Here is a 12,484-nt window from a genome sequence, read left to right on the forward strand (position 1 = left end):
GTTCCAAATTTATTGATGTTTCATTTTCTGTTTTCTTCAGTTCATTCTTCTCAAACTTTTTTTGACAGACATTCCACTTCTGATCGGTGTTATACAGTATTTATGCCGACATACATAGGTAGCATACACCACAGTTACACAATAAGAGTGAATTACGGGTTGATGCAAGATCAGGTGTTCAGTCATGGAAAATGAATTAAAACACATTCCTAAATAGTGATAAAATAAACATTGGGAATAAATAGTCGGATTTGAAGTTATTTATGCTAAATTTCCCATTATTTTAAATTCGAATTTTTTTGAAATCATTCTTTGCAGTATAACAATGGAAATTCCATAGGTAAAATATCCAATTTAACGAGTTTAAATTTATCAAAGTGATTCGTAATTGATATCCTTCACGGATTGATATAGGTTGAGGTGCTATTGAGAATCAGAAAAGCATCAGACAGCAGTAGACAATCTTGGTATTGGATGCTTCGGCACTGCGCACCTATTATACCAGCGAAGATTAGACTTGGGACCTTGAGGTATCGTGATAAGCCTCTAAACCTTAGAATACTAAAATGAAATCTTATAATTCATTTTTACAACTAACCTCATTTCGTACTTAAAATTAATCGAGTTTATCTATTTAACTACACCGAACATTTTATTCTTCTTCAATTATTGTCATTTCACTTTTTTTAATGTGAATTCAGATTTTATTTAGATTTTTCAAAAATTGTCCTAGATTGGACAACATGTTTCAAATTGAATAATCAGGATGGTCGAGGTCATGGTGAAATACATATTTTAGCTACAATGACCGGATTATCTCCAATTTCCAATTCCACTATTCCTAGAACATTTTCATCAGATCAGTTGAAATTAGAAACTGATTCAATTTATGGTGATTTATCAAAAGAATCTGTTTCGAAAACCACATTAGATCAAGTAGCTGAATATTATGCAAGTTACTCTTATACAACAGTTTAAATAATGTGAATATAATGTTAATTATTCCCCTGTTATGGTGTAGTATGGAGTCCATTTCAGTTACCGTGAGCACTACTAATTATTGACCAATTGCAAGCAGACCAAAAAGAGGGAATATAACGGTGACGTAGGAAATTGTATTGGAAAAATCTGGATCAAAGGACTCATAATTTATATGTACATAATAGATCTACAAACAACTTAGACAGGGATACATGAGGATTGACCTTGAGTAGGTCAACAATCCATCTACTCACCTTAGCTCGATTACGCTTATATATGGCTAACCTAGAGGCTTCAAGACATTACTTAACTACCTTAAATCATGGACAACTTGGAATTACACATTTATTAGCGAATAATACATTTTGTAGTTTCTATCATGAAATTAACTGGGCTAAACAACTGTTGGATATCAGAGAGCACTAGATAGTTATTTTGTCATGGTATGGTTCACATCAGTAGTCCCAATACGCGTCCCACCAGAAATTTAACTTAGGACATTTATGTTTTGTGACAAAAGTGCTATTTATGGACATCTGACCTGACATCCGCTTTTTCAAATTTCCAACTTTAGCGAATACGAGAAACTGAACAAATACTATTAATTGTCATCTGTGATAACTGTCTTACACTTGAGATAGTTGAACTCCCCATGTTATTATTCTTTACAAGAACATTAGGAAATTTTTTCAAAGTTAGTCACCTGTGAGCACATGATTGACATTAGTATGGATTGTTCGTGGATTATACTGTTAATTGGCTCATGATCATTTGACTGGCATTTACTTGAGATTTAGTCATACAAACCATAAATTATTTACCGACATTCTAGCTAACTATATTATATTATTGTCACTATTATATCTTACTGTACAACCAAAACATATAACCACGGATAGCTGTACGATTGCACGAAACAGATATCGACAACTAATAGTAGATTGATAAAAATATGTAATTGAATAATCTTTAACAGAATGAAATAAGTCAATTATATAAACGGCACATATGAGGTATGTCTATCTTCTCTTTCTACCCGGTCACATTTTAAATTTTCCAGATACGTTAACTCTAAATAAGAAGAAAGTTATAAATAGTACCTTTAATGTCCAGTTAAGTTTCAACAGTGAAATATGTAGACAAAGAGATGGGATCACATTGGGGTCTCCATTAGGTCTAATTCTAGCAAACTGTTTCATGGAAAAACTAGAAAACGACCAACTCAGTTCAATGATCAATCGATTTCACCTGTACTCAGGATACATGGACGACACATTTGTCGTTTGTGACTATAATATTGTTTCACGGGATATCTTACACACCTTCAACTCATGCCGCCCTTTCATAAACTTCACCTTAGAAAGGGAGCGAGACCAATCAATCACTTTTCTCGATGTACGTATGATGAGAAGAAGTAATGGTTTGTTAAAAAGATCCATCTTTAAAAAACAAACGTGGAATGGCCAGCTAACCAACTTCTATAGCTGGGTTCCGTTAAGTAGAAAGAGAAACCTCATTCATTCTTTAAGATATCGAATACATCAGACATGCAGTACGGAATGCATTAACGAAGAACTCGCATTCTTCAAGAAAACCTTGACGAAAAATGGCTACCCAGACCGTTTCATAGAGAAGAATATGAATAGAAGTAGTTTCGACAGGAAACCTAGTTGTTCCGTCCCAAAGAAAAACCTTTATATAAGTCTGGAATTTATAGGTGATCGAACATCAGATCTAATCAAAATTCGTCTAAGAACAACGATTAAAAGAACATTTAATGTGGCTAAATTGCGAATAACCTTCACTAGTAGGAGCTTATTTTCTGTATCCATCAAAGATAAGCTTCCGCGTCTGGTCACCTCCATGTGCATCTACCAGTTCACCTGCTCTTGTGGAGCAAGGTACATCGGCCGTAGCCAGCGCTCGCTTTCAACTCGGATACGAGAACATATCCCAGTTTGGTTCTACAAGGTTGAAAAGAGAGCAGTTAGGAGTTCTGTACTTAAACACTTAATCGACTGTAATCATTCTACAGATCCACAGTTTGATTTTAAGGTTGTTTATATGATTCGTTCAAATCTACCTAGATTTCTACCCATCCAACTCTTAAAAATAGCCGAAGCTCTTACCATCCATGAGCGTACAAAAGAAATACGTCTCATTATTATCATTACCGTGGCCTTATTTAATATTATTATTATATTGATATTATTATCATTATTATTATTGTCATCGTTATTATTATTGCTGCATTCCCCTTTACTTATTTCTTATATTCTCATTACTTTGTTCATGAATACTCATCATATCACCTTACTTATTTTTACACCTCTATGACCATTAATGACTGTAACGAAAACACTTTCATAGTTGAAATCATGAGTTAATTGAAGCTAGACCACCATGGAAAACCTGAAAGTACTGGACGGCCGTTTCGTTCTATTATGGGACTCCTCAGCAGTACGCATCCACGATCCCGCACTCGCGAGATTCGAACCCAGGACCTACCACACTTTATTCATTTTAATCATCTTATTATATTCACTAAATCTGTTGTTATCGCTCTTATTACGTAATCTAGTATTATAATCTTTCTATTACGTCATCTTGGTTATTCGTGTTCACATTTCCTTACGGAATTAGTGCTTAAACAAAACCATTTTTTTCATATATACACGATTGTATAGCTTGATAATAAATTCGTTGAAAAGAGATCCCTTCGCTGAACTTTGTGTTTTTAGTTTTTAATGTTCAAATGAGAATTATCCATCAACATCAAATATGATAAATTCTTATTCTGTTTACTTAAACACACTTTTTCTTCAAAGTTATATACCTAGTCATATGTATTTCATAACTTAATACAATTATTCTTATTTTCCAAAATACATGATAATCATCATTATAGAAAGTCAGAAATACACTTCGAAAATGGTCGGATGTCGGCTGGTTACATGTTGTTGGTAAGTGGTAATTGTAATTGCTTAAAAGTAATGTATATAAAAGTACAAATAATATTCATTGTAACATTTTAACTAATGTAATACGATTTTATCAGTGTTACCAAACAGCGATATTGAAATAAGGTTGTATGATGTCAGGTTCAGGGTGATTGATAGGTATTTTATCAGCGAATCTTTTAGTGAAAAACGAATCTAGAAGATGTATCTAGAAGAAAGAAAAAGTACGAAACCTCCATTAGCCAAACTCCAGTAAAGTGATCTACAGTTAATTACATTCTAAACATAAACTGACGTTTAACCGAGTTAAACAAGTCCTATAATGCAGATATTTAGACATTAAGTAAAACGTTGTTACAATGGTTGTTAATCAAGTTATAGATACATACATGTTAAATGGACTTTAATTTCGATCTGGTCATCAAATGTTTTATCGTTCTATCATTTGAATAAGAGATGTAAAATTATTTAGTCGGGACCCCCTTTCTTCTATTTGTTAATAATATATGCAATATATGTATGGTGAGTTGGGAGTTTCATTATGAACAATCTAAGCTAGGTTTTAATATCACATCTAATTAAAAAACATAGATTGATACTGGAGTAAATGTATTGTTGACCTATTTACCTATCATTCACACACTTACTCTATAGACTTATAACTGATTAGAGGTCGCAAACAAATCTGGTTGAAACTTTAGAAGAACCAGTGTTGAAGATAACAATTTAAATGAATTTTTGAACTGATAAAATGTGAACATCAACTCTCAGATGCAGGTGCATCCAGCTGACGAGTCCCAAATGGGACGAAACGTGCGTCCTTGATTCCACTGCTAGCCATTATCTTTATATACTTATAGTGTTTATTTTGCTTAAATCGACTATTCATTTCTAGAAATTAATGATTGTATGATCTTTTATACTTTTTAATACTTTTTAAATGAATGGTATTATAATAATTATTGTAACCATGATAAAGTAAAGTAATTGTCTGCAATACTTTTTGTTATAATACAACATCCGTAATACTACAACAGTATCGACTTTTCAGTATCAAGAATTTGAGTCACTATAACTGTGTTGACGTCACACATAAAGATTGACATTTTGAACATATAATTCTACAATGATTTAGATTGCTTGTTAAAAAATTAGAAATGAAGTCTTGTAAACAGAACATATGAGTACAGAAAACCCTTTAAAAACAGTAATACTTTTATAGTTTACATCACAGGCTGCCATTAATTTAAAAAAACCCACTGAAAACCAGAAATCCCTGGACGGCTGTTTATACTTTGTACTGGACTCCTCGACAGTGAACATCTATGACCCTACCGTGGTTCGAATCCATGACATCCAGGTTAACTAGAGTCCATACTAATAGTAGTATTTCCGTGAATTCAGGTTGTTAGATACTGATAAAAGTATAAAACATTTAATTAGTTTAGTTTAAAGCCTATTTAATAAGGCTGAACTTAAAGCCTTCAATTGTCTTAGTAAAGTAATTTTAATAAGTTGAGATTTATACTGAAGAAGAATATAAAAGGAAGTTTACAATATAAAACTAGTCAGATCAAGTCATTAAACTAGAAGGTGTTTTACTCTTAATGCCCAAATCACGTATAATACATTCATCGAAAAAACGAGAAAATTCACAGATTAAATTCCGTTGGAGACTATGGTTTTGAATAACTTAAAAAAAACAGATGTCCAATTCTTCTCATCTCTTAATGTTTATTCAAATGTTTTAAGCAGAGATAGATCATGGCTAGCAGTGTAAATGAGTATTATTTAAGCTATAACTACGTATCTCAAAAACAAACGATTTCTATCGACTCTACTGAAACAGTAGTACAAGAAAAACTTCTCATTTTTTTGACAGTGAAATATTTAAATAGGCTATTAAATTATGCATACCTAAATAACAATTATAGTTACACATTCAATCACATTACCAGTCAATCAGTTAATCACGCATAACATAGCACATATGTGCATTGGCTCAAGTTGCCATACTACATTGACATGGCGAGATAAAATTGTCAAGACAAGTCCTAGTAACAATAATAATATTAATAATAGTAATAATAAAGATTAGGTATAGAACGCATGTCATTTTAAATAAATATGGATTCCTGGAATCACAAGATTATAATATACTTTGAATTTCCAATGCCTGAGGAAATATAAAACGTGAATGCACCCACGTCAATGAGAATAATTCTGAGCTATGTTGCTCACAGTATTTAGCCATTGGACACTAATATCGTGCAGCCTGCACCTACCAATATGGCTTAGCCAAATTGTCAATGACATTGTGGACCAATGCCATGTTCTCGTTATATACATCCTAGGGTGTTAACCAATACCAAAATATTTAATTCTTTATAGTATTTACGATTAAGGGATTTAAAATTTATTTTTTGTTTCTTATCTACAGTAAATAGAGCGTCTAATTTGCCAGCAAAAGATCGGAGTGGAAAATCTAATGTTTTCTGTGAAATAAGACTTGTTAATCGAGTTGTACGAACATTCACAGCACAGAAGAATGCTAATCCTGTATGGAATCAGGCATTTGTATTGTAAGCATACGTCAGTGACTTTGCATTTACATCTTTCTACTTGTTCACGTCATATTATTCATAATAATTCTTACAATCATTATTATTACTATTATCATTGTCAAAAGCTAAAATGAAATTTGATACATTTTCTAATATAATAAGAAGAGTAAATATTCTTTCCAATACTCAACGTTCAACCTTTAGTATATTTTCAAACCGATGATTTATTGACCCTTCTAAAACACCTCATCCTTAATCAGAAATAAATTTATTTATACATTGATTTGTACACATATTTGATGGATTATTCAACAGGTATCAGATGTATGGAAAATGAACAGAAATAGTGTAAAAATGAATGTTACATTTCATGCTAAATAGAGTTCATATTACTTTAATGCAAAAAAAAACATTGAATAAGTATCAGATTAAAAATAGATTACGAATATACTAACAAAAATTATTGTACTAAAATCAAATAATCACTTATTATATTCATAGTTGAAAGCGTGAGTCAATTGAAGCTAGACCACCATGGAAAACCTGAAAGTACTGGACGGCCGTTTCGTTCTATTATGGGACTCCTCAGCAGTACGCATCCACGATCCCGCACTCGCGAGATTATTATATTGAAATAAAAAATGGAATTAATATTAAGAAATAGAATTACAGAATTCTTTATTCATCAAAATCAGTTTAAAATCTTTATCTAATTTTATAATTAAAATCAAATGGATACAAAATCAATTAGTCTTAACTTCAATTGTTTACCTTTACTGTTGTGTTTTTTTTTTTAAAAATTCAAGTCCAATTGAAGATATGTATTCTGTCTTGGAAGTATATATCTATGAAGAAGGTAAAGAATCATCTGAATTGACAGGATGTATTTCATTTCCACTTATACAAGTAAGTTAAATTAGCTTTCAAAAGTATATTCTATTAACTTTTTTTATTTTCATCTTTTACATAATATTATTCAATCGAGTGAACATCAACTTTGAGATGCAGGTGCATCCAGCTGACGAGTCCCAAATAGGACGAAACGCGCGCCAAACTGGATTCCACTGCTAGCCACTATTCATCTTTGCTCATTAAATAATATAGTTGTTTGTATTTATTCAATGAATGATTCATTTGTATACAGAATTTGTTAATTTTGAAGAATTCCTACTAATATTATAACTACACTTTAGTAGTGTGATTTTTTATTGAATTATTCAATTGAACATTTCAAAGAATAATCGGATATGAAAGTATCTGTGGTAAAATCTATGAATATAGAAAACAAAAAGTCTTTTCATTTAATTAGCTTATCAATTAAACATAAAATTAACTAGAACCAAATTTTTCATCATATACATACAACAAATGAGTTGGATTTTATTGATGCACAGTCCGAACATTAGTCACTTTGAAGTGTTATTACAATAATGGTGGATATGATAATATTAATTAGTCTTTAGTTGTTTAAAAATTCTCAATCAAATTGTATCTAAAACCAAAATAATAATAATAATAATAATAATAATAATAATGAAAATAGCATCAATATGAATGAAGTTAGACTATATAACAGCCAATGCTTGAAGTAATTTTATAGCTGGAAACTGATGTGAGAAAGCTCAATGAGAAAGCTTATCATTCAGATATCTACGATTCAAAGGAACTGCTTTTGTGAACCAGGTTAGATTATCAATATCATTCAGAATTCATACGACGGACTACACTGCAATGTGTAGGAGGACAGCTGACAGACGCATTTCAACTGAGCATCGTGGTCAGACAAGGCTGGGGATATTAAATCCCCAGAACTCACTTGATAAATGTCTTACTTTTGTGATTTTATTTTGAAATTTTGAATTTCTTTGTTTTCGCGCCAAAGACGCTCCTTTCACCTTTGAGTCGTATTTCCCACTTGGAAAATATCTTAAACGCTATTGGTCCGTTGTATCTTTTAGTGTGCTATTTTGTAATGCTTCCCAAGGACAACCTTATGCTCTATATATACGTTTGATTTCTTCTTGTTGGGATTGCTGTGCTTCTGGCTGCTTACGGAATATATCTTCCTCCACTTCCAACTTGGAATTCTTACTCTAGTTAGCTGGGTCTCAGACGCGTCAGAATATCTAGCTTATTGGTCTCTGGTCACAAGTCTTTGTTCCGTTCGCTAAGTGAATTCGAAACCGCTTCAGACATAACACTTACCCTCCTCCTTTCTCTTTCTTCTGGTGGTTGACTGGATTATGAAGACCTCAACATCGAAGGGGAAGCACGGAATACAATGGACAGGTTGGATGCAACTGGACAATTTGGACTTCACAAATGACCTAGATCTTCTATCCCATACACACTAACGAATGAAGATGAAGACAATTAGTGTAGCAGCAGCCTCTGCAACAGTTTAAACGTTCGCACATGAGATTGAGGGTCCTGGGCTTGATTACCGCGTGCGGAATTGTGGGTGCATACTGCTAAGGTGTCCCATACTGGAACGAATAAACTATCTAGTACTTTCAAGTTTTCAGTGGTGGTGTAATATTAATCAGTTCACGATTTCAATGAAACTTAACAATCTTCACAACCCTATTCTGATAGGTACCCTGTTTCTTAAACAATACGACGATAAAATAATGCGTTAAATTTTCTGGAATCAAAGAGACTTTAACTGCTTCTCTTCATTTGATTACATGAGGAGCCTTCTGAGCATATCAACTGAACACTTTGGTATTTTAAATTGATCAATACGAAGTCTTGATAGGTAGAATATTCAATTTTAAACTTAACAGTAAAATCATAAAAATTCCAATTCACACTGTTAAAGCCTTTACTGAATGCATTTCACTCACAGAGATGTCTTCAAATGTTAACCAATATCCTTCGTAAATAAAAAGTCCATTCAACTAATAACATAAATTTAATCTCTATAATCAACTATTAAGTAAATTCATATTTCTCTTTAACATTAGAAATGTTTCTTTAATGGATGACGATCGAATAAAAAGGAGAAGAAAATAATAATTATGTGATCAGACGTACTTACTTACACCTATTACCACTCGTGAAGGAGTTTTAGCAGCCCACCAGCATTCTCCATCCAACCCTATTCAGGGCAATCCTTTCCAGTTCTTCCGAGTTGCTATTCATCCTTTTCATGTCTACTTCCAATTCTACTAAGATGTCAACGTTTTCATAATCCAGTCGACCATCAGAAGAATTAATCACTCAACAATGATTCGTAGTGTCGCAATCTCGTTTGTACATGACTGATCCTTATGGAATCCAGCCTGTTGATGACGAAGCTGGACGTCTACCGAATTTTTCATCCGGTTCAGCAACACTCTGTTGAGAAATTTTCCCGGTAACGATGGTATTGTAGTGCCTCTGTAGTTGAGTTCTCACACTTGCCCAGATCTCCTTTCATTTGTATCTTGATGAGATATCCTACTTTCGAGTCTGTTGTCACTTGTTCTTCCCCCAAATCTTCCTGAATAGAAGATGGTCAATCTTTGCAGTTGCTTCTATGTCTGATTTCAGTGCTTCATCTGGTATATTGTCAGATCCTTCCGCTTTCCTACTCTTGATTTGTCTGCTGACCATCTTGATTTCATTGATCGTTGGTGGAGTGACATGTGTAGGAAGGTCTGTGTGTGCTGCCTCGATGTCCGATGGATTCAATGGAGCTGGTCTATTCAGCAGTCCCTCGAAGTAATCTGCCCATCTTTTTCTCTGTTCTTGAATCTCCGTGATTGTCTTCCCTTCTTTGTCCTTGACCGGTTTCTCTGGTTTACTATATCTCACTACTAGTTTCTTCGTTGCAGTTGTAGTTGTTTCCTATTCCCTTCCCTTGCAGCATTTTCCATAATCGTTGCTAGTCCTTCCATGTATTTCTGTTCGTCATCTTTAATGCTCTTCTTCACTTGCTTGTTTGCTTTTGTGTACTCAGCTTGTGCCTCGACTTTCTTTGCTCGTGTTCGACTGTTGTTAATTGCTGTCTTCTTGTTCTTCCTTTCTTGAATCTTGTCCAGGGTTCCGATCGAGATCCATTCCTTATGATGATGCTTCTTGCGACCCAGAACCAAACCTCCTGACACGTTGGAGTTAATGCTTTTTTCATCCCTTTCCAGTTGTCCTCTATCGTAGGTTCTTATTCTTTGAGTAGATCTCGTAAGGCTTGGAACCTGTTATTGAGAGTTATCTTGAATTGGTTGAGCTTGTTCGTATGTCGAAGGCTGTATTGAACCTTTGTAATGCTGTTTGTCCAGTTGTTCAATGCTTCTTTAGCTTCAGTTTCATCTTGACGACGACCAGGTGGTGATCTGTAGCTATGTCAGCACCTCTCCTGGTTCTCACATCTTCCATTGACCTTGTGAATTTTTTACTGATGCAAATATGATCTATCTGGTGGTTCTCTGTGGTGTGGTCCGGTGAGATCCATATAGCTTTGTGTAAGCGTTTATGTGGAAATATTGTGCCACCTAAATCGTTTCGTTGAATCCCCATAGATTTGCAAATCTGTCACTATTCTTGTTCCTTTCTCCCAGTCAGTCCATGTCTTCCCTTGATATCTTCATATCCGGTGTTGTCCATTCCGACTTTGACGATTAGGTCTCCCAACAGGATTTTCAAGTCCTTTCCTGTGCACTTATCTAAGATTAACTGGAGCCTCTTGTAATACTGACCTTCATCATCATTGTTGTCATCGTTGGTGAGTGCTTAACATTGGATAACACTCATTGTGATTCCTTCATTTTTTGTTTTGAAGAATGCTTTGATGATCCCGGATCCATGAAATTCCCATCCTACAAATGCTTAACATACTTCTTTGGATGGCATCAGAGGAACACCCCGAGTGTGTGCAGCATTTTCTTCTTCATCACCCGAGTGCAACAGTATCTCTCCCGAATCGATCTTTTTCTGTCCAGTTTGTGTCCAATGTGTCTCAGTGATTCCTAGCACCACCAAGTTTTTATCTCCTTATTTTCACAGCTATTTGGTTGATTCTCCTGGTCTGCCACATTATCCAAGCCTTTCATGTATCTATATTAATTATTGCTCTTGTTGTTAGAAGGGTAATCATCCTCGTGGCTTCCGAAGAACCATAGCTTTCACTATGAGGCGTCCTAATTCTTCCTTCAACTCCCGAGTCAGAGTTTAAATGGTTTAATTTGTTTAATCTGGTTAGCGTTTTTTAGTAAGGTTTTTTTTCTACGGGATGGGGTTGCCGACCCTCCTTCTCTACCCAAGCTTGGCGCCGGCAGCAACTCTAGAAGATCTACAGGGGGAGTTATGTCATCAGACAATTTTCATGATTTAATAAACATATGTTTGTGGAGTAATATTATCAATTCAACCTTATATAATTATAAAACAACATTATATCTGAAGTCATTTTCTTAAATTTTAAATTTTATTTTATCCCGCTTTTTGATATTCTTTGTCTTGGTTTTTACAGCTTGTTAATCGTCGACAGAAATGGTATGCATTAAAAGATAAATCATTGACAACATTAGCTAAAGGTTCTATTCTACTACAAACCATTATTATTTTCAATCCTGTAAGCTACTTATTGATCAATGATTAAAATGTTATTTTATTGGTTTTGTTATGTTCTATGAGCTAGGTGGTATTATTACAGAGATCTCATTGTCGTTCTCCAGAACATCACTTATGGGTTTTGGTTGTATTCATTTGTCCTTATAATATTCAAGTTGACCATATCACACGGTTGACCTTTGAAATTATAACTGACTGACCGTTTTCGTTTAGATTGATTGATTATGTCTTTCTCATTGCGTCTGTTGATTGCAGTCTGATCTAAATACTAGGAATTCTTCGACATTATTAGAATTCCGGAAATTCGACGTTATCGCAGTTGAATCATGTCCGTAGATGATTACGTAAGACCAATCAAAAACTTGAAGATGTTCATATGAACGTTGAGTGATCTGTATTAGTTTACAAAACAAATAAAAAAGTCCC

The 12,484-nt window shown here is 33.9% G+C and overlaps 1 protein-coding gene across 1 annotated transcript in view; it reads left to right on the forward strand.

Moving 5' to 3' along the window:
• Nucleotides 1–12,086, forward strand: part of Smp_130920 (mctp-related) — a gene marked incomplete at both ends in the record, with an annotated part of 32,944 nt that extends 20,858 nt beyond the window's left edge. The window contains 4 exons of the mRNA XM_018792949.1: nucleotides 702–955; nucleotides 6,382–6,523; nucleotides 7,312–7,411; nucleotides 11,958–12,086. Of these exons, the coding sequence (XP_018647510.1) occupies nucleotides 702–955; nucleotides 6,382–6,523; nucleotides 7,312–7,411; nucleotides 11,958–12,086 (625 nt within the window). The remainder of the gene's footprint in view (nucleotides 1–701; nucleotides 956–6,381; nucleotides 6,524–7,311; nucleotides 7,412–11,957) is intronic.
• Between the last annotated feature and the right edge of the window lie 398 nt (nucleotides 12,087–12,484).

This window comes from Schistosoma mansoni, chromosome 1 (genome assembly GCF_000237925.1).
Source record: "Schistosoma mansoni strain Puerto Rico chromosome 1, complete genome".
NCBI lineage: Eukaryota > Metazoa > Platyhelminthes > Trematoda > Strigeidida > Schistosomatidae > Schistosoma > Schistosoma mansoni.